Source organism: Arachis duranensis, chromosome 10, assembly GCF_000817695.3.
Source record: "Arachis duranensis cultivar V14167 chromosome 10, aradu.V14167.gnm2.J7QH, whole genome shotgun sequence".
Classification (NCBI taxonomy): Eukaryota; Viridiplantae; Streptophyta; class Magnoliopsida; order Fabales; family Fabaceae; genus Arachis; species Arachis duranensis.
The window spans coordinates 87,067,699-87,091,680 of NC_029781.3; the positions used below are offsets into that span (position 1 = coordinate 87,067,699).

Below are 23,982 nucleotides of genomic sequence, written 5' to 3' on the forward strand. Positions count from 1 at the left end.
TAATGCAATATAGATATCCTTTTTTTGTGAGTTTATCCTTAGTAAGGTAACATATATCATCTTCTTAATCTTTTATACTTTTTATCATGCTGATATTAGATAATATCGCCTATAAATTGATTTAGAATTACTGGCAACTCACATCTTATTGGATTATCCTATCTTATTTACCTCTATATTACTCCAGTTGAGGCTACCATTTAATCAAGGTTTCATTACTGTGTACCATTACTGTCTTCCATTTATAACATTATAAAAGTAGTAGATAATCATTTTATTTCTTTAAATATAAATGGTTTTATTTTCTCTATTTACGAAATATCGTTCACATATGAAATTATTCTAATGCTTAATAAGTAAATGTAAAAAATCAATAGGACCTCATGCTAAAGTCCACCTATTGTCTTTTTAAATTTTATGCTTTATGCTTTATGCATAATTAATTGGTTGTATACAAACATGAACTATACATACAAATAAGGGACAACACAACCACACACTATTTGAATGTTAGGACTATTTAACCACTTTTAAATTTTAACACACCACTTATTACTTCTATATCAACATGCACCGTATGCCATAAGGTACTTTTGCCTCAGTTTTTCTACATGTTTATTTTAGTCTGTTCTAAGTTTTGATCTACCTATCAACAATAGGTTTACAAGCATCATATGCTTTTGGCTTAGTTGTAAATCTACATGATATTCTTCACCGATCACTTTAAGTTCCACGCTACACCTTATATTGTTGTACATGCCCTCATAGGTACATTTTTATTGTGCTACCTTCTTTCGGTCTATTTCCCCCATATTTCATCCTAATGGATATACCCTTTTTTTATTTTAGCCACAACATTCCGTCTATAAATTTTTCTACCCTGCTTGGTAACTTACTTCAAAATTTAAAAGATAAATATCCTTTTTAGTATTATCATAAACCTGATTCTCTATAGCCTTCATTCTTATCAACACAACAACATGGCTGCTTCTTACAATCTTTTGAAACATCTCGACGTTGCAGCAGACCACCAAGCATGGCCCATCAAGATCAGGTCATCAAATCATGGTCCATTCCAATTACAGAAGATGGATATCGAAAGCCAATGCTTGAAATGGTCGTCATGGATGAGTTGGTAAAAACATTTTCTCATAGTTATACCTTTACATTTATTATATTTTTATATAAACTTTACATAGCTAACAGAATATGTGTTTACTTCTACAGGGTAATCGAATCCAATGTTCTGTGAAGAATCCTCACAGGAGATTTTTTGAAAATGACATCACCGATGAAAAATTATATAGCATATCAAATTTCTCACTAGCGATAAATAATCAAAAGTATAAGCCCACTACCCCTGAACTTCACATATACTTTAGGAGGGAGACTATACTCCGAAGAGTCGATGATGTTAACTTCCCATCAAATTTTTTTCACTTTGTTTCTAATGAATTGATCCTCACCCATGTCAATGTCCGATCCCATCTTATTGGTATCCTTATATACTCCCAATTTTATTTTATTTTTTTTGTTACATTAGACTTCAGAAGCTAATTATACTATTTTTTTGATAGATGTAATTGGACTCCTTACTGACAAAGGTGACATCATAGAACTCACTAAGAACGGGAAGAAATCCATCTATATTGTCATTGAATTGGATGACATGCAGTATGATTTTAATCTTATTATTTGTTTTCTGTAAATAACTTTTTAAATTGCTATACATGTATCTTTATGAATCTTTCATAAAGTTCTTTTTTTTAATACAATACAAGGAACAATGTAATGACCCAATTTTCAATATGTCTATATCATACCAGAAATTGAGCGCTACCAATTTATCTTCCTAATTATTATCTATTATTTATCATATGAGCCTAATTCGTTGTTAAAAATGTAGTTAACTTACGGGTATTTTTTTTGAAAACGTTTGTATTAATAGACAGAATCATTCATAATCAATTCACAACTGATAACAGATAAAACAGTTATAAACAACCACACATAACACTACAACAAAACCTAATTTAGGCGACCATTTGGGAGAAGCGGTCAAATAGAACCGCCGTCGCTTCAATCCCTACTTTCACATACCAGCGGTGAAACACAACCGCCTCTGAAGCACAAATCCAGCGGCGGCCATCACGCTCCTTCCACGGCGGTCTATGAATTCGCACCATTACCTGCTCAGACCGCCTAATTTCTCTTTCCTTCGCACTTCTCGCTAGCTCCACTACCCACTACTACTTGCCATTACCCCAATTTTTCATTCTTCCCAAGCCTAGCACGCCCAGAACCCCAAGTGCAGTGAAAAGAAAATCTTTGTGCAAAATGAAAATCTGCAACGAATCGGTGCTTAGCAAAACATACGCATTTGTTCCTGTCCCTGGTAAGCTCATTGTGTTTTTTTTTTGTTCTTTTCTGATTCCATTTTATGCTTCTTCTAGTTAACAATCACTGATAACACATTATCTTATTCTCTAGTTGTTTTTTCTTCTTGTTCATCACTATGAACGCACGAATTTCTCTCTTGGAAGCGCAAATTTCTTCAATTTAAGGTTACTCTGTCTCTTTCTCTATTAGGATTTTCTTCCCTCTCTATTTTTCTTACGCACATAAGCTTTTGATTGAAAAATATTGATTAATTCTATAGTTTCTCATACATTAAGATAGAGTGATATCAGATATGGAAATATAATATTTTGTTGCAAGAATGACCCAAAAAATAATGAATTGAAATTGTGTAAGTGCAACAAAGCAAGTAATATGAGCATATACCTTCTGTGTTTGTTGTGGAGTTTGAGACACAAGTGAGGGGACACTAATAACAGAATGGGAGAGAGTAAGGTTATAAATTGGGTAGCAGAGGAGAGATAGAGTGAAATGGGATAAGGTAAGCGTTACAAGCTCTGTTTTTGTGGTAATAATACAATTAAAATTTTCAACAAAATGATCAGATTATTCCTTTCCAGTTTGAGATAATGATTTGGAGATTTTGAAGAATTGGAAATTGACACACCAGACTACACAGAAATTGAATTACAACTATACGTTAGTTTGATAATATAGGCCTATTGATTACTACAAAAGCTCTTACAGTTCGTAAATTCTCTGAATACTATAACCATACATGATGGGTTTTATCGGGAAGCTTCTAACATAGAAGATGTAGTGTTTTAGCAGAATGATAAAAAAAACTTTATATTGTTTACAAACTTACTTTTTCTCTTTCCAGGTTTGATAATTTAAGCTCATCATGGAAAGACTTGTTCAATTTCTGTTCCTCTGTAATTGAAAGAAAGAACATGACAGTTAGCAATTATTCAGTTTATACTCCCAAAATATGCCAAAATCTAATAAATATTGAAGTGCTGAATATAGACCCTGGTATTTTAGTTGAATGTTTGCCAATTTATTGCGTTCTTGCTCCAATTTCAACTTCAATTTTTGTATCTCACGAGTATGTAGAACAGTTGCTGTAGGGCTATCTTTTTCCTCCCTCAAATCTGCAAGCTCCTATAAGTCATTCATACAATGTTGCACAAAACAAATAAGCTTGTGATTACATTACATTTGAAAAGTGATCTTATTTTGATGCTTTTTTATTCGTATCAGAAGTTCACAAGAGCTGGAGCATGTGGAGCTACATGACAAGGAAGAAGACGACGGGCCAATTTTTTTTCTAATTGATGAATGGAGAGAATTCTTCGCAAAAGCTGAAGCAAGGAGGAAACAAGGTTAGCAAATTTATCCTCAGCACTCTCATGTTAATACAGACTTTTTATATATATATTTTCTTATATAGATACTTACGCAAAGAGATGTGTAGTTTGTGTGTGTTGATATGTTTAGGATTATGTGTACTTTATTCTCAAATTTCAAGTGAACCTGTGACAGTTGAATTAATTTAGCAAGTCATTCTGCCTGCATACTATTTCCTTCTTTGTATTTGTCTCAAATATGTTTTTGAGTCAAAATCCATAAGATGAAGTCAAGTGTGGTGTTGCTAAAATTGAAATAATTGGATGGAAGGATTAGGACTACTAAACCCCTTTATCACTAATGCACCTAGAGCATGTTTTATAATCTCTATAAACAGTTTTTTGAAACAATGTAGTAGTTTGGTAAGTAAAAAGATAGATTTTTAAGTTGAGAAATAGTTTATAATTATAAATCTTTTTTTGAAGTATAAATCTTTTTTTGAGGTTTATGATTGTAAGTAAAAACTGGTTATTGTTTCAGAAATGTTGCTTTTACCAAATGGATCCTAAATACTAAATAATGTAACAAAGAAAGCAGCATCTTCCAAAAATTTCTTCCAAGAAAGCATCAGTATTTTCATTCTTATTCTAATTAGTCTTGGATAAAAGGTCAATCTTATAAGTTTTTTTTTATTGATATAGATTACATTATTCTCTTTAGAGTTACATTCTAATCTAATATTTTCAGCCTAATACATAATTAGTTTTTTCTTACAAATATCAAAATCAATTTTATATCCCTAATTTAATTTCAACTCTAAACACTTTGCTATGTATGTATATTATGGAAATTTAATCTCTTGATTTGACTGAATATAAAATCAATGTTAAGGACTTAACTCAAATTAAATTAGTTGAGGTTGAGCTTATAATTTTTGAATTCTAATAATTTAGATGAGAAGAGAAAAGAAAAGAAAATAATATCTCAGTGGTTTGGCGGTTTGACAAGAACTACAAAAACAATAATCATCAGTGGTTTAACAAGGATGAACTTAAATTATTAAAAGCTGTCCCTTTTTATTTGATATTTTGTTCAATTATTGCCTTGTCATTACTTTTTTGAAATCATTATGATAAGGTAAAATATCATTAACAGTGTGAATATCATAATTTGTATGAACAAGTTGTTATGGTGGCATCAATGTGTATTGTCACACAACATAAATATGTGATGAATTATGTTCACAGGACAAAGTTGCATGCAGATACCATCTGCAATTGCATTTATTTTTATCATTAATGCTCTAAAAAGAAAAGACAAGAAAAGAAAAGAAAAAAAAATAAAAAACAAAGTGGTTGGAGTTTAAGTAATAGTAAATAAGCTATATGAGTTAGTAATTCTCTATATATATTTCACCGGTGTTCATCTTTATTTATTTTTTAATGAATTGTGTGTTTTGATCCTTATATAGTTTAATTTGTAGTGATTAATGTGCTGAAACTATGTGTTTGTTTGACTTATATTCACCAAAGACAATTTTTACAATTTGCATTTGAATGTTTGTGAAAGTGGACAAGCATGAATTGAACTTTTAATAATATAAATTCTCTTTGGATGTACGTGCACATTGTATATGATGTTTCAATGAGTATATCCAAGTATACGTCTCTGTTCTCTCTGTATTGTGATATCTTGACTACTTTCTAATGTATTTTTCAAGTTTTTAATTAAAACTAATTGTCTAATAAAAAAATTAGACCGGTTTAACAAATTTAACTGTTTTAATTTATTTTATCGATTTACTACTGATGTGTGCAATATTTTTCTTATTTGACCCGAATTAATTAAGCACTGAGTTGAGATTAACTAAATGAGTAAAATGACAAATAAATTTTTAAAAATTTACACTTCGAACAAATTAATTCTTAAAAAATATCAATAAAGTTTTTTTAAAAAAATAGAGATAAACACACTAATTTAAATTAGCTGATGTAGTTAGGATAAAAACTCTTCATTTAAATTAATTTGTTCATATTTATTATTTTAAATATTTTATTAGTATTTTTATTAAAGACTAATTTATTCAAAATATAAATTTTTAGTGATTTATTTATGACTTAATTCTAATTAAATTGAATCAGCTAGTTTAATTCGATTGTTAGTACCATAAATTTTTTTATATAAATTTCTTTTTTATTTGGTCGTCATACTGATAGGTGCTCGAAACTAGTTAGTATAGTAGTTGATGTGGTTGTTAGTTTTAATTAGTTCATAAATAAAAAGCTATGATTACTAGTAAAGCGCATAGAAACATAGATTTAAGAAATGAAGATATCTATAAAAGATATATTTGTACTTGTATTGAGAAGTTGTGAGTCCATGACTAATTTAATAATGTAGGCCACCAATAAACATAAATCATTGAGTTCAATTTGAGAGTGTTCCAAACACTCGCTTTTATCCATGTTCATTTATTTTTTTATTCTAATTCTGATGCTAATTTTATTATTTTTTTTTGGCAGTGAAGACTGTTTTTTTGGAAATAACAAACCTACTTATTCGATTTTATTTGTGCTGATTTTTTTTTAAGAACAAGTAAGTAATATCTCTTTCACTATGGTTGGTAAATTAGGATTTTTTTTTCCTAGAAAAAATATTTTTGTAGTTGTTACTAAATAGTGCACATGGCTATAGTGTAGAAAAAAACACGTTAAACTATGAAAGTTATGGATAAATCGTAAATTAAGAGACCACGGAATTCTCTTGAGTATGCACAAGGTGTTTCAAGATTTATTGAGTTTGCTTTTGTGCATCATTCTGCCGACGGAACAATCATATGTCCATGTAGTGCATGTGCTTTTAAGAAGTGGCTAACAAGGGACGAGGTGTATGATCATTTGATTTGTACACAATTCCCAATAGGATATATATTTTGGTTTTATCACGGAGAGCGCTTGATAGGAGAAACTAGCAACGTCTCAAGTAGTAGTTTTTCGGATGTAGTACAAAATCCTCTGGCCGATGAGCAGCATCCAATGGTCGAGGTCGATTCAATTCGAAACTTGATCAGTGAAGGACTAGGAGTTGGTGGGAACAACCGACAAGGAACACCCGTAATAGTAAATGAAGTCAGTGATGGTGGTCGTGAAAGACCGATGCCTAGTGAAACTCCTGAAACACTTGAAGCGAAAGGGTTTAGTGAGCTGCTTAAGGATGGAGAAGAACCATTATACGAAGGGTGTACAAGATACTCGAAGTTATCTTGTCTATTGAAGTTGTTCCATATCAAATCCCTCTGTGGTATGACCGACAAGTCTATGAAGATGATTTTAGAACTATTGAGTGACGCATTCGAATATGCGAGGATTCCAAGTTCTTTTTATGAGGCAAAAAAGATCATTTCTAAACTCAGTTTAGATTGCACGAAGATACATGCTTGCCCAAATAACTGTATGTTGTATTGGGGCGAAGATGAAAACATGGAGACATGTAAGGTCTGTAATAGGTCTAGATGGAAGACATATAAGAAAAAAGGTTCAGCTGAGGCATCGAGTATCATTGGTAACAAAAAGAAGAAGCATCCGGCAAAAGTTCTTCGTTACTTTCCTTTAAAATCTCGATTGAAAAGATTGTTCTACTCGTCAAAGACTGCTGTTGATATGCGATGGCATGCTACAGCTGAGAATAAGGATAATAAAATGAGACATCCAAGAGACTCTGAGGCCTGGAAGAGGTTTGATTTGGAGCACTCCAACTTTGCATCCGATCCACGAAATGTGCGTCTTGCATTAGCTACTGATGGCTTCAATCCACATGAAACTTTGAGTGCGAATCATAGTATTTGGCCTGTCATTCTCATTCCATATAATACTCCTCCATGGACGTGTATGAAATCGACATCATTCATAATTTCAATGATCATTCCTGGCAAGAAAATGCCAGGAAATAACATAGATATTTATTTGCAACCTCTAATAAAAGAGTTAAAGGAGTTCTGGGTTGAGGGTTGCGATGTATATGATGCTTTAACACAAGAAGTGTTTAAGTTGCACGCAGCTTTATTGTGGATAATTAGTGATTTTCCTGGGTTAGGGACTCTTTTTGGGTGGAATATATACACAGGACTTGCTTGCTCATCTTGCAACTTTGATAACATCCCTCATCATCTCAATCACAGTAAAAAGTATTGTTTTATGGGTCATCGTCGCTTTCTGGATCAGAGACACAAGTTCAGATTAAACACCGTTCAATTTAATGGAAGACAAGAAACAAGGCGTCCACCAAGAACATTATCTGGCAGTGAAATCCTTTCACAAGTTGAGAATATTAATGTCATCTTTGGCCGAAGAGAAGAAATAAAAAGAAGTGGTAAAAGATTACGCACTGGTGGACCTGTTGAAGGAGCTGGTAGTCAACAATGAAAAAAGAAGAGCATTTTTTTGAGTTGCCATATTGGAAGTCTAATTTGCTGTGTCACAATCTCGATATGATGCATATTGAGAAAAATGTATGTGACAACGTACTATATACTTTGTTAAATGATAGTTTGAAGTCAAAAGATCACATAAATGCTCAAAGAGACCTTCAAGAAATGGGTATCAAGCCTGATCTGTGGCCAAGGGAAAATGGAAAGTGTCCTTCGGCAATTTATACTCTAAACAATTTGGGTAAGAAGAGATTCTTGACAACTTTGAAAGACGTCACAGTTCCTGATGGTTATGCAAGCAACATATCAAGGTGCATTGACCTAGAGTCTCTTAAGCTGAGCTGGATGCTAAAAAGTCATGATTGTCATATACATATGGAGCAATTATTACCGTTAGTCGTGGGAACAGGGCTGCCTGATGAGGTCTCTGCAGTGCTTATTGAGATGTGTTCATTCTTTAGACAATTATGTGGTAAAGCGTTAAGTGCCCCCTATTTGGAAAAGTTGCAAGATCAAATTGTCCTCACATTATGCCACATGGAAATATTATTCCCTCCTTCATTCTTCACAGTTATGGTTCACTTGATGGTGCACCTTGTAGAAGAAGCTAAACTTGGAGGCCCTGTCCATTATAGATGGATATATCCTGTAAGACCCAGAACTTATGAAAAGTCTTATTATGATTAAGTCTCAAATCATATGGTTATTTATAGCCTTAATTTTAGAAATTATTTTATTAAAGGTAATTAAGGCAAGTTTTGATTTATTGGATTTGAGATGAGTTATGATTATTATCCAATTTTATAATTATTGAATTATTTTCTATATTTAAAGTATAAAGTTGATAGTTATGAAATAATAAGAATTTTATATGATTTGGATTAGATAAGCACTATTTTAAATATTAATACTGCTATTTTGGAAAATAGAGAAATTAATTATATTATTTCTCAATTTTGGATTTGGACATTTTATTGAAAATAAAGTGTGAAATTGATGAGCAAATAGTATTTTTATACACTATTATTGTTAGATTAGAATTTATTTCTAATTACTACATTATACCTATTTATGGGTGAAATTACAGATATGCCCCAAACCCTAATTTTAAAAAATGAAACCCTAACCCAGTGACCCGCTACCCGACCCGGTTTCCTTTACTCACACTCATCAGCAGCAGCTGCTGCCCCTCTCTACCCTAGATACACACACGCGCGCGAAGACAACAGGGAGAGAAAGAAAGGAACGAACGAAACAAAGAGAATGAGAGGCAGAATTAGGGAAGAGGGGAGAAAAGGGAAGCGGCGCGGTGGGTGCCACTGCCACCGTCGTCGCCATTACGAGCTGAGGGAAAAGGGAGATCTGTGCAAGGAGAGAGAGCTCGCGAACCAGGGAGATCGACCCACGCCTCACCGCCGCCAAGTTCGCGCCGCCGCTGTCCCGTCGAGCTTCCGCTGACACCGCAGGAAACAGAAAGAGAGACAGATCGAGAAGAGTGCCACGGAGAAGTGGGAAAGGGCTGCCAATTGCCGTCATCGTTGGGTCCTTGTTCCTCGCCGTCGAAGGAGCTGCTCCCAGCCACGGTGGTCGCCGACGTTTGCACCGCTGTCATCGGAGAAACCCGAGGAGAGAGAGAGACAACCTGACGGGAGAGAAGGGGAAAGGCCACGCGCTATGTTGCCGGAGCTTCCATTGCCGTCAGCAGCTGCCGCTGCCCAGCCAGATGTTGTAGTGGTTGTCACCCGTCGCGTACGGCTGCCGGAGTTGTTGTGGCCATCGAAACCACATCGGAGCTACTGTCGTTCACCGCTGCTGATGTCCGTCGCCGTTGCTTGTGATGGTTAGTTGAACCGCAGTCAAGAGAGGGTTCAGATCAGCCGCTGCCGGAGTTCTGTGGCAACCGAAACCACCGTCAGAGCTTCTGGCTACTTCTGCCGTCGCTGGAAAAAAATTGCCGATAAGGGTTTTAATTGAGGTTTCTGCCTATTTGGATTTCGAGAAGGTGTTCATGTTGCGTGGTTTTTTTTATAGTTGATCCACCGGAGCTTCTGGCCGCCGCCGAAGTTGCTGCCGGGCCGGTTCGAAATCGCAGCTGCTTCGTGTTGAAATTCTGGTAAGAGATTATGTTTCGGAAGTCCTGCGTTAGTGTATCGTACGTGTATTAAAGCCTATACGTTATTAATGTTACTAGAGTTTAGTAACTGAGGTTGCTTGTTGTAAATTAAAGCTGATTATGCTGTTGCGAATATATGTGTGGGGCTGTGCTTTGAAGTTGCCTTTGATTTCGGGTTGAGACAGAAAGGACTCTGTGAGACGTTTGGATTATGGATTTTCGTTTTGAGGTAGGGGCGCTTTCCAAACACTATGTTTTATGTATTGGAATTATTACATATGGATACTGATGTGAGATATTGTGTATTTGGTGATTGTATCTGCCTTATGTATTATTTGACTGACTCAAATGATTATGGATGCTGGTTTGGCTGAATTGTTGTGCGGCTTTGTGAAATGTAATGTTTGAAGTTGATTCTTTAAAGATTTGAAATTTGAGTTTAATTCGCTGAGGATTTATTTGATTTGAGTTAATTGTTTTGATGATTTAAAAAGTCGAATGCACCTTTGAATTCAGCCTGGTTTACTTTAATTGACTTGGTTTTGGACAAATGATTTCTTACTGAGCCGTTTCTTTAAAGCTTTGAAAATGAGTTAAATCGGTTCATATTGATTTGATTTGAAATAGTTTCCTTGAGATATGCCACTGAGGTAACTGATGGATTTAGCGTGATTTTGAATTGAGTTTTGGGTTCTGGACTGTTGAAAATGATTGAGGAACGGTTTAGTTGGGACCCGAACCGGGTGGTAATTTCCAAGTTTTAGGGGAGATGCTGCCGAAATTTTTATAAAATCTGAGGCTTTATTTGAAATGTTATTTGGGAAACTTTGAGTTTAATTCCTTTCCTATTTACTTGGAGGATTGTGAATTTAGGGCTTCTTTTACTAACTTTACTTAGATCAATTATGAAAAAGCGATGAAGCTATGCTTTGAAAGAATTACTGAAAAGAGAATCATGATTTCTCCTTATTTTCCAAGAAGAATAGTATGTCTTTGGGTACAAGTTATTCGAAAGAGAATTTTGCCTTGAGGCTATTTTAAAAGGTAAAACGGGTTTATGTTTTCTCTATTAAACATAAAGATTGTCCCTTGGAAGAGTTTTTGTGGTTTTGAAAAGGATTTGGATTTCGATTGATGAACCTTATTATTCTGATGTTTTAAATAAGCTTCAGAGTATCTTTTGAACTCTAGTTAAACACAATAAAAATGATTCTCTTGGTAGTTTGAAACACTTCAGATTTAGTCGTGGAATTGAAGCCGGTTTTGTTAAGTAAAGGAAATGGCTTTGAAATGAGTGATTGATTTCATGACTCGGTTTGGCTTAGATATTATTTTATTACTCAAATTGGAAAGCCAAGGTTTTAATGATTTTAAATGAATTTGGCGAAATGAGTTATGTTATTCTCCCCTAGAGACTTGGAACTCTGTCGAAAAACTTTTGTTATAAAATCCCATTGTTGGATGGGTGATTTTGAATGCCTTGAAATAAATCCTTAACTTGCCATGGTTTCGGAAGTTTTGGAAAGAGAATGCCGAGAGTGGCTTTGTTTTAAAAAGGGAACTCACCTTGAGTAAATTTGGCTTATGAGCCTGAGATGGTTTGAGAAATGAGATTTCTAAAGCCAAGGCTGAAAAGAGTTGAAACTCGATTTCAAAGTGAAACGATTTGAGAAAAAGTGATTTATGGCTTAAATGCCGATTTTATGAATTGATGATGTTGAATGAGGAAGTGCTGTTTTGTTGTGAGCCGCAATGGCTGTGTATGATTATAAATATTGGTTGGTTCTGGATTGAACCGTGAGCCAAAATGGCTGTGTATGATATGAATATTGGCTGGTTCTGGACTGAACCGTGAGCCGGATGGCTGAGATGGATGATGATCCATGGATGAGATTAAATGCATGTATATGCTAAGTCATTGATAAATGTGAATGTTGCACTTCCATTATTGGAGATAAGAGTTTCCCTAGGAGGAAGCAGGGTCTAGCCACCACGTGCTCCAGGTTGAGACTCAAAGCTCTTTTGACCCTATGTCGTAAGTGTGGCCGGGCACTGTGAAAGTCCCGAATGAGCTCGCCCCCGTAAATATTCACCAGTGAGGGTGATGGATATGGATCATGATTATGATCAAGTTTATGATGAGTATAACTCGAGTTGGGGATGCGCGACAGAGGGACAGTCCAATGGTTAGCTACCAGGACTTGTCGGGTTGGCTCTATAACCGACAGATGATATCATCATTCACTAGGGACATGCATGCATCATATGCATCTATGTGACATTGTTTGGGTGTGCATATTGTACTTGGTTTGCCTATGTGATTACTTGTGATTACCTGCTACTTGTTCTACTTGCTGTAACTGTTTGTTTGTGCTTGAACTTCCTATCTGTGTTTGCAACTGGGACTCTGTTGGTTTGTGGTGATTAGTTGTTGGATTGGATTGTTTGGGCCCAGGGCCGTGGTTGAATTGAGATGGACCGATGGTTGATTCCGGTTTTATGTTTCTGGTTTGGAAAACTATGAAAGGCTATTTTGGTTCAGTATAGATAAACCTTTTTGAAAGGATTTTGATGATTTAAGGATTGAACGGTTCCTCTTTCAGAAAAGATTTCCGACTTTACTTTTATTGTAAACTGTTGTTTTCGAAAAGAGGCATAAGACGGTTATTAATCACTGGTATGGTTTATCTTCATGTATCCTATTACAGTAATTCCCAAAAACCCTCTACTGAGAACCCTTTCGAGGATGATGTTCTCACCCCCTTACATTTTTTCCCTTTCAGGATGTAGGCACAGAAGTCACGAAGATTTTATTTAATTATTTTTGAGATGTTCTGCATTGCTTTAGATTATTATTTATTGTACCCTCGCCCTTATTTTGAGATATTCTGTAAGAGGGATATGAATTGTATTGGATACTGCTTGTGATATTATTTATAAATATATATCTATATGGATGTATCCTTTATGAGTTTTTGTAAGTTATATGGTATCTATGGATGTACATTGTCGAACGAAAGTATTTTTGGGAGTGGTATTGCGGTTTAAAGTTTTAAACAGGCTCATATTTTAGTATCAAATAGTATAAGTGTCGTCGTAATGTTCGAGCTATCAGAGTTGCACAGTCGGAAGCGTGAGCTTTGGTAGTTAGGGTGTTACATTATGGTATCAGAGCAGTCCTTCCTGTAGAGCCTGAGGAATGGATCGACTATGCTTTAATTGCATACTCTGAATATTTGTCATGTATTAGGTCTTGTCGGATGATGACAATTAGAGCTTTAAGCACATGACAGTCTGTTGATTAACGCTATTAGTCTTGCATTGCATAATTCTTGGGATTAAGTTTGGCCGGCTTAATACTAGTGGATTATGTATATGAAGTCACTAATTGGTTATCATAGGCGATATACGAGTTTTGAGTAAAGCGAATCGCGGGTTTTGGGAACGTTAGAAACTATTTCTCGAGGCTATTTAGTTGTGTCTCTTAGATTTTGTTCGAGTCGACCTGTTCTTTCATATCCTAACTTGAAAATCTCTTGTCTTCTACTCCTCTTGAAAAGTAATTTGATGTTTTCACTTTGTTTCTCTATTCATATGCATTCTTGTTGGATTCTAATTGCATATGCTTGTTTGACATCCTTGTTGTATCCATCCTTCTCCGTTTAAATTCTCCTCCTTGATTCATGTGTTCTTTGATGTACCTTTAAACTGTCTTGATGCGCTATGCCCTTTAAGTCCCTGTTCGAATCCATTCTTAGAGAAATTGTTGATTCGGTTTTTCTCTTATTTGACAATGATTACAGCCAGTTTTGAGTTTTTTATGAAAATTGCTGTTGAATAGATGTATACTTATCTATATATGAAACTTTGAAGATTTCTTACACAGTTTAACAACTATTTATTTCTAATACCTCGCCTGTACTTTTACTTGCTTACGGAACTGCATTTACTTTAAAATTACAATTTGACTTTCTAGTAATTTCACTATAGTTCCAATGCACATTTTCATTTGATTATGTATTTGGATATTTTTTCAAATTTTGGAAAGAAAGAATCTTTCATTTTTATCTCGGTTGAGTTTCGTTTGATAAGCTTTACTTAACTTGTTTTGAATTGAGTTTGATTTAGCATGCTAAATGGTTTATGCCATTGTTGTTCTTTTGAAAGTGTTAGACTCATAGCTTTCTTCCTATGAACGGACTAAATTCTCTATTAAACCTTCCACCTCTATAAGTGTCATACTTGACTTTGTTTTTAACTAAACTTTTACATCTTGTGAACATTACCATTGATCTTGGTTTGTCCTCTCTTGTGAACCTCATCCTTATGTGAGTCAGTTTGATTCGTTTCAATTTAGTACATCGTTTATTCTCTCATTATCTCTACAAGAGTTTTTAGTCAAAGATTTATCGTTGAGAAATTACTAATGATTGAGTTGTCTTTTTCTATAACTTTTGTATTCTTTTGGATCAATTAAAAGCTTATTTGATGTCTCATGCCTAGTGGATCTTGTTTGAACTACTTTGGTTTAAGATCCTTTCTTGCAAGGCTTGACTCCTTTTTAGTACATCTTAAACTTCTTGAATGTTCTTCTGAGGTGGTGATTTCAAGAACACTTTTGGAGTCTTGTTTTGAACCTTTTAAAGAAGTTCTGAATTCTCTTGTAAGAAGTTTTAAACAAAATTTATTTTCTGTTGCTTGATTAAGATTGAAACCATTGTTCAATTTTTGACAAAATTGTTTTAGAGTTGACATGTGCTATTTTAAATAAGGTTCTGAAAAATTTCCTTGTTTAATGGAAACCTGTTCGTTTGTAACGCACCACTTATTTTCTTACCAATTGTAAGCAAATTTTTACCTCGAAATTTCTTTTCTAAAGAGAATTTAACTTCCTCTTTCGTCCTTGCTATAAATGTTATATACGCTTGTTTGAATATGGACTTTGAGAATTTTTGAACAAGCATTTGATTTTCTTCCGAGTCTTCTGAACTACTTTTGGGTTAAGATTGTGCATCTAACTGTCTTTCTAAAATAGTTGAAGAAATGTTTTTGCTCTTAGCTAAATCTGTGTACAGTTATTTTTAAAATTCTACATGATCTATTTCCAACGTGAAGTTGTATTACAGCAAAGCCACATTTATGCTTTTGTTGCTCTCTTGAAGAATGTTCATTACTTGACTTTCTTCTAAACTGCGAAGTGATTTTTCTGCAAATTTTCGATTCCTTTATGAACAATGTATTCGAAAGTATTTTTAATTATGCTCTTAAGTTCTGTGAGCTTTGTCTTGGGTTTGAGATATTCTTTTCTGGACACTTCATGCTTCTTCGACTCAGCTTGAATTTGTTTCGAAATAATGCGCTGAATTTTCTTCTTATTGGTCCTATTGAATTTCTGTGATACGAGCGTTATATTCGAAGTTGTCAATTGAATTGTGTCTAGCAAACTTCATTGCTTGAGTATCCTTGGTTATCTGGGATTGGATACATTCTCTCAAATCTATTATTGCTATCCTTGACATTTGACTCTCCTTTCTAAATCTTGTATCCTTCTGAGTAGACTCGAGAACTGTTTTGATATCACGTGCGACTTGTAGATGTAGTAGTGTGATGCGTTAGTTCTTTAAGACGTGATACATGTATACGAAAGTTGAATCGGTAGGTGTGCAACGTTATGAGTTGTGGATGTTTTGTTCCTTGCGAACGGGTTTGCGGTTGTTAGGCTTATTATCGGATGTGGGGATTGAAAGGTGCTTAATAGATTTGGGAAGTTGAAGCTTTGAGGTTGATATGCGATTAGTGTGCGGATGTTGAGCACGTCGTTGTAACCTCATCCTGTTTTATAACCTCCAATGCCTTGCTTTACTATCACATGTTTGACCCATGTCACCTTTTGCATTGAGCCTACCTTGTAATGTTTGCTTTGCACTCACACTTCTACCTTTGCATCCTTATGCATATGACAATCAAAGTATTTGAAAACCGTATATATATTTATATGTTGAGATATTTTTACTTATTCCTTAAATGTGTTCAAGAATGAACTGTTATGAAATTTCTTTCGTTTTGTATCAATTTTCGAGGACGAAAATTTTTATAAGGTGGGTAGAATGTAAGACCCAGAACTTCTGAAAGGTCTTATTATGATTAAGTCTCAAATCATATGGCTATTTATAGCCTTAATTTTAGAAATTATTTTATTAAAAGTAATTAAGGCAAGTTTTGATTTATTGGATTTGAGATGAGTTATGATTATTATCCAATTTTATAATTATTGGATTATTTTCTATATTTAAAGTATAAAGTTGATAGTTATGAAATAATAAGGATTTTATATGATTTGGATTAGATAAGTAATACTTTAAATATTATTATTGCTATTTTGGAAAATAGAGAAATTAATTATTTTATTTCTCAATTTTGGATTTGGACATTTTATTGAAAATAAAGTGTGAAATTGATGAGCAAATAGTATTTTTATACACTATTATTGTTAGATTAGAATTTATTTCTAATTACTACATTATACCTATTTTTGGGTGAAATTACAGATATGCCCCTAACCCTAATTTTCAAAAATAAAACCCTAACCCAGTGACCCGCTACCCGACCCGGTTTCCTTCACTCACACTCAGCAGCAGCTGCTGCCGCCTCTCTCTACCCTAGACACACACACACACACACGCGAAGACAACAGGGAGAGAAAGAAAGGAACGAACGAAACAAAGAGAAGGAGAGGCAGAATTAGGGAAGAGGGGAGAAGAGGGAGGCGGCGCGGTGGGTGCCACTGCCACCGTCGCCGCCGTTGCGAGCTGAGGGGAAAGGGAGATCTGGGCAAGGAGAGAGAGCTCGCGAACCAGAGAGATCGACCCACGCCTCACCACCGCCAAGATTGCGCCGCCAAGCTGTCGATTGTCGTCGTCGTTCGGTCCTTGTTCCTCGCCGTTGAAGGAGCTGCTCCCAGCCACGGTTGTAAAACCCGGTTAATTAACGGCTAATTAACCCATAAATGAGAATTTATTCTAGAAAGTCCAAAATGTGATTTTTGTGGCTAAATATGATAGACAGTAGCTGCTGCCCCTCTCTACCCTAGACACACACACACACACACGCGAAGACAACAGGGAGAGAAAGAAAGGAACGAACGAAACAAAGAGAAGGAGATGCAGAATTAGGGAAGAGGGGAGAAGAGGGAGGCGGCGCGGTGGGTGCCACTGCCACCGTCGCCGCCGTTGCGAGCTGAGGGGAAAGGGAGATCTGGGCAAGGAGAGAGAGCTCGCGAACCAGGGAGATCGACCCACGCCTCACCGCCGCCAAGTTCGCGCCGCCAAGCTCGCGCCGCCGCTGTCCCGTCGAGCTTCCGCCGACACCGCAGGAAACAGAAAGAGAGACAGATTGAGAAGAGTGCTGTGGAGAAGGGGGAAAGGGCTGCCAATTGCCATCGTCGTTGGGTCCTTGTTCCTCGCCATCGAAGGAGCTGCTCCCAGCCACGGTGGTCGCCGACGTTTGCATCGCTGTCGCCGGAGAAACCCGAGGAGAGAGAGAGACGACCTGACGGGAGAGAGGGAGAAAGGCCACGCGCGATGCAGCCAGAGCTTTCATTGCTGTCAGAAGCTGCCGTTGCCCAGCCAGATGCTGCAGTGGTTGTCGCCCGTCGCGTACGGCGGCCGGAGTTGTTGTGGCCATCAGAACCACATCGGAGCTACTGCCGTTCACCGCTGCTGATGTCCGTCGCCGTTGCTTGTGATGGTTAGTTGAACCGCAGTTAACAGAGGGTTCAGATCAGCCGCTGCCGGAGTTCTGTGGCCACCGGAACCAACGTCGGAGCTTCTGGCTACTTCTGCCGTCGCCGGAAAAAAATTGCCGGTAAGGGTTTTAATTGAGGTTTCTGCCTATTTGGATTTCGAGAAGGTGTTCATGTTGCGTGGTTTTTTTTTATAGTTGATCCACCGGAGCTTCTGGCCGCCACCGAAGTTGCTGCCGGGCCGGTTCAAAATCGCAGCTGCTTCGTGTTGAAATTCTGGTAAGAGATTATGTTTCGGAAGCCCTGCGTTAGTGTATCGTACGTGTATTAAAGCCTATACGTTATTAATGTTACTAGAGTTTAGTAACTGAGGTTGCTTGTTGTAAATTAAAGCTGATTATGCTGTTGCGAATATATGTGTGGGGCTGTGCTTTGAAGTTGCCTTTGATTTTGGGTTGAGGCGGAAAGGACTCTGTGAGACATTTGGATTATGGATTTTCGTTTTGAGGTAGGGGCGCTTTCCAAACACTATGTTTTAGGTATTGGAATTATTACATATGGATACTGATGTGAGATATTGTGTATTTGGTGATTGTATCTGTCTTATGTATTATTTGACTGACTCAAATGATTATGGATGCTGGTTTGGCTGAATTGTTGTGCGGCTTTGTAAAATGTAATGTTTGAAGTTGATTCTTTAAAGATTTGAAATTTGAGTTTAATTCGCTGAGGATTTATTTGATTTGAGTTAATTGTTTTGATGATTTAAAAAGTCGAATGCACCTTTGAATTCAGCCTGGTTTACTTTAATTGACTTGGTTTTGGACAAATGATTTCTTACTGAGCCGTTTCTTTAAAGCTTTGAAAATGAGTTAAATCGGTTCATACTGATTTGATTTGAAATAGTTTCCTTGAGATATGCCACTGAGGTGACTGATGGATTTAGCGTGATTTTGAATTGAGTTTTGGGTTCTGGACTGTTGAAAATGATTGAGGAACGGTTTAGTTGGGACCCAAACCGGGTGGCAATGTCCAAGTTTTAGGGGAGATGCTGCCAAAATTTTTATAAAATCCGAGGCTTTATTTGAAATGTTATTTGGGAAACTTTGAGTTTAATGCCTTTCCTATTTACTTGGAGGATTGTGAATTTAGGGCTTCTTTTACTAACTTTACTTAGATCAATTATGAAAAAGCGATGAAGCTATGCTTTGAAAGAATTACTGAAAAGAGAATCATGATTTCTCCTTATTTTCCAAGAAGAATAGTATGTCTTTGGGTACAAGTTATTCGAAAGAGAATTTTGCCTTGAGGTTGTTTTAAAAGGTAAAACGGGTTTATGTTTTCTCTATTAAACATAAAGATTGTCCCTTGGAAGAGTTTTTGTGGTTTTGAAAAGGATTTGGATTTCGATTGATGAACCTTATTATTATGATGTTTTAAATAAGCTTCAGAGTATCTTTTGAACTCTAGTTAAACACAATAAAAATGATTCTCTTGGTAGTTTGAAACACTTCAGATTTAGTCGTGGAATTGAAGCCGATTTTGTTAAGTAAAGGAAATGGCTTTGAAATGAGTGATTGATTTCATGACTCGGTTTGGCTTAGATACTATTTTATTACTCAAATTGAAAATCCAAGGTTTTAATGATTTTAAATGAATTTGGCGAAATGAGTTATGTTATTCTCCTCTAAAGACTTGGAACTCTGTCGGAAAACTTTTGTTATAAAATCCCATTGTTGGATGGGTGATTTTGAATGCCTTGAAATAAATCCTTAACTTGCCATTGTTGGAAAGGGAAGTTTTGGAAAGAGAATGCCGAGAGTGGCTTTGTTTTAAAAAGGGAACTCACCTTGAGTAAATTTGGCTTATGAGCCTGAGATGATTTGAGAAATGATATTTCTAAAGCCAAGGCTGAAAAGAGTTGAAACTCGATTTCAAAATGAAACGATTTGAGAAAAAGTGATTTATGGCTTAAATGTCGATTTTATGAATTGATGATGTTAAATGTGGAAGTGCTGTTTTGTTGTGAGTCGGAATGGCTGTGTATGATTATAAATATTGGTTGGTTCTGGATTGAACCGTGAGCCAAAATGGCTGTGTATGATATGAATATTGGCTAGTTCTAGACTGAACCGTGAGTCGGATGGCTGAGATGGATGTTGATCCATGGATGAGATTGAATGCATGTATATGGCTGAGAGTTTCCCTGGGAGGAAGCAGTGTCTAGCCACCACGTGCTCCAGGTTGAGACTCGAAGCTCTTTTGACCCTATGTCGTAAGTGTGGCCGGGCACTATGAAAGTCCCGAATGAACTCGCCCCCGTAAATATTCACCAGTGAGGGTGATGGATATGGATCATGATTATGATCAAGTTTATGATGAGTATAACTCGAGTTGGGGATGCGCGACAGAGGGACAGTCCAATGGTTAGCTACCAGGACTTGTCGGGTTGGTTCTATAACCGACAGATGATATCATCAGCCACTAGGGACAGGCATGCATCATATGCATCTATGTGACAATTTTTGGGTGTGCATATTGTACTTGGTTTGCCTATGTGATTACTTGTGATTACCTGCTACTTGTTCTACTTGCTGTAACTGTTTGTTTGTGCTTGAACTTCCTATCTGTGTTTGCAACTGGGACTCTATTAGTTTGTGGTAATTAGTTGTTGGATTGGATTGTTTGGGCCTAGGGCCGTGGTTGAATTGAGATGGACCGATGGTTGATTCCGGTTTTATTTTTCTGGTTTGGAAAACTATGAAAGGCTATTTTGGTTCAGTATAGATAAACCTTTTTGAAAGGCTTTTGATGATTTAAGGATTGAACGGTTCCTCTTTCAGAAAAGATTTCCGACTTTACTTTTATTGTAAACTGTTGTTTTTGAAAAGAGGCATAAGACGGTCATTAATCACTGGTATGGTTTATCTTCATGTATCCTATTACAGTAATTCCCAAAAACCCTCTACTGAGAACCCTTTTGAGGATGATGTTCTCACCCCCTACATTTTTCCCTTTCAGGATGTAGACGCATAAGTCACGAAGAGTTTATTTAATTGTTGTTGAGATGTTCTGTATTGCTTTAGATTATTATTTATTGTACCCTCGCCTTTATCTTGAGATATTCTGTAAGAGGGATAGGAATTGTATTGGATACTGCTTGTGATATTATTTATAAATATATGTATCTATATGGATGTATCCCTTATGAGTTTTTGTAAGTTATATAGTATCTATAGATGTACGTTGTCAAACGAAAGTATTTTTGGGAGCGGTATTGCGGTTTAAAGTTTTAAACAGGCTCATATTTTAGTATCAAATAGTATAAGTGTCGTCGTAATGTCCTAGCTATCAGAGTTGCGCAGCCGGAAGTGTGAGCTTTGGTAGTTAGGGTGTTACATATCCTATTGAGAGGTAAACTTATTAGCTAAGATCTTTATTTATAACTTTGTTGGATAGTATTTAATCTTCATTCCTGGATAGGTATTTAGGACACTTGAAGTCATATGTATGTAACAAAGCACAACCAGAAGGATCCATAGCGCAAGGATACTTAATGGAAGAAATTCTTACATTTTGCTCCAGATATTTAGAGAACATTGAGATTAGATGGAATCGACCTCGCCGAGTTGATGATGAACCAACCCATGAAGAATCAAATCCCTGGTTAGATGCTTTTTTTCCTCAAGTAGGTAAACCACTTGTTGTTTCCTCATATTTCACTTTAACAGCCACCGAGAAGTTACAAGCTCATAGACATGTGTTAACTAATTGCTCCATAGTTGACAACTATCTCCAATGAGTATTTCAGCATGTTTTAATTCATATATGTAAGGTTCTTTTAATGACCTTTAATCCTAATATTAAGACATATATAGGGAGTTTAGAAACATTGTACGAAAGCAATTAAGAAGTCGTACAAGAAATACATTAGAGATAGACAAGAAAGTTCATAGAGAGTTTGCAACTTGGTTCTCTACCCGTGTGAGTCAAATTCTTCCTCTTTGAAGTTATTTTTTTCAATTTCCATCATATGAAGTTGATAAAAAATTCGTCATGCTTTCTTAGATTGTTCGAGATCTTGATAAAATTGAAGAATCTAAGAGAACGGTATTTTTTAGTCTTGCCAAAGGGCCGATTGACCAAGCCAGAAGATTTTCTGCATATAATGTCAATGGATACAAGTTTAGGACTATAGAACGTGAAAAATGTTTAAAAACTCAAAACAGTGGTATTTTTGGGATATTTGGAACAAGAAGCTACTCCCGCAATAGTGATCCCAACATGAGGTTTGGAGCAGTTCCTTATTATGGAAAGTTAGTCGACATCATTGAATTTAATTATGATGGTATATTCTTTGTAACCTTGTTTAAATGTGAATGGGCTAATACCACAAACCCAAGGGCCATGAAAGTAGACAAGTTAGGTTTTACCTCTATCAACTTTAGTAGATTGATACATACCGGTGAGCATGAGGATGATGAGCCATATATTAAGGCTAACAAAGCTCAAATGGTTTATTATGTGGAGGATGAGAAAGAAAAAGGGTGGAGCATACCAATTCAAGTAAAGCCAAGAGACTTATATGATATGGGCAATGAGGATGAAGACATAATTTATGACAACGTGGGTTATCTATCACAATATTTGGGACAATTTTTTTTAGATAACATTTCACATGTACCATTAGCAAGATCAATTATAGACGAAGAAAGTATAGAGTAATGTAAGTCTTTAGTTGCAAGTCATTGAGTGTTATGTATTCTTTTCTTTCATAATTTTATGTTTTATTACATACACTTAATAGTTTGATTTAGTGGTTTCTTGTTTCTTTGGTTGTTAGTTGATTAAATTAAGTACTATTATTTCATTTTCCTTATGTTATTGATATATTAATCTTAATATCTCTTGATATGTTGTAGAAATAACTAAGAGAAAGATTGTTTCTTCATGTGAGAATACATCTACTCATGAGTTTAATGATTCACCACCCGTTGATCAAAATGAGTCCTCTCAATCCATAGAGCCTGAAGATACTTTATCTACTGATTCAGAAGTTTCGCATGTTCAATTAGATGTACAAAGAAGAAAGTCCAATAAGTACTGGACAGTTGAATTGGAAGGTACGCTATTAAATTTAGTTCAATTATAGCACTGTATACTTAAATTTCTACAAAGGAATGAAGTATAATAATGTATGGTATACTACTTGAATAATTTGATAGATGCAAATCGAATGATTAAGGAAGGTCACTTAAGATTGAAAGATGTGTGGGTGCCGTCTCGTGAGACTAAAGTTATTGTGCATTGGAATGAGCATGGCCAACCGATTGGTGAATTTGGTAGACTTTTAGGCTTGTTTTTGGGAGCTGTTGCTGGAAATTTCAAGAACTTTCCTATAAGTTATGAGAAATGGCCTATGGTTCCAAAAGAGCCATACAAAAATGGAGCCTATAGGGATATAATTCATGTTCTTTTTTATTTAATTATTTAATAATGATTTAATTATTTTCAATACATGCATTCCTATGTTCTAGTATTGTGTCATCCAAGGACAATTTCAGCTGTTATTTATTAATGAAAATAATATACCTAGCCAACTCACTAAATGCCCCCTAGCCTAATACTAGTTAGGTATGTACCAATGTCTTTATCCTGTATTTCCTTTTCTTTCTAATTATTAACTCGAAGGAACTTGTTAGAAACTGGTTCTGTGTTTCTTTTTATTGGTGGCAAGAAACTTGTCTTTCATTTTATTTTATTTGATTTTCAGGCATTCACTATTTTACTATGTGCTTTCCTGACTTTTTTATTTAGATAAATATGTAAAATATATTACTTCTCCCAATGTGCATAAGTGCACCACTATCGAACAATTTACTGATGAACCTCTCTGTTCATGTTAGAGTTATTGTTCTTAATAAATTTTATTTATACAATTTTATGAAAAAATTAAATCTTATTTTGTTAAATTTTAATTTTTCATTTATAAAA

General features: G+C 35.5%; 1 protein-coding gene across 1 annotated transcript; it reads left to right on the forward strand.

Annotated features, from left to right (window-relative positions):
• The first annotated feature begins 1,036 nt into the window (after nt 1-1,036).
• LOC127743009 (uncharacterized) lies at nt 1,037-23,598 on the forward strand. The gene is made up of 6 exons (XM_052255671.1): nt 1,037-1,135; nt 1,228-1,413; nt 2,491-2,564; nt 3,622-3,743; nt 22,911-23,111; nt 23,214-23,598. Exons 1-6 carry the CDS (start codon nt 1,037-1,039, stop codon nt 23,480-23,482), a joined length of 951 nt encoding a protein of 316 aa, XP_052111631.1. The 3' UTR covers nt 23,483-23,598.
• Nucleotides 23,599-23,982: the final 384 nt, after the last annotated feature.

What these genes read in the sequence shown, in the direction of transcription:
- LOC127743009 (XM_052255671.1), top strand. Translation starts at nt 1,037, where the DNA reads ATGGCCCATCAAGATCAGGTCATCAAATCATGGTCCATTCCAATTACA. An exon ending in GCAAATTTCTTCAATTTAAG is followed by an intron (nt 2,565 to 3,621) that starts GTTACTCTGTCT and finishes TATTCGTATCAG; the next exon opens with AAGTTCACAAGAGCTGGAGC. An exon ending in TGAAGCAAGGAGGAAACAAG is followed by an intron (nt 3,744 to 22,910) that starts GTTAGCAAATTT and finishes GATATGTTGTAG; the next exon opens with AAATAACTAAGAGAAAGATT.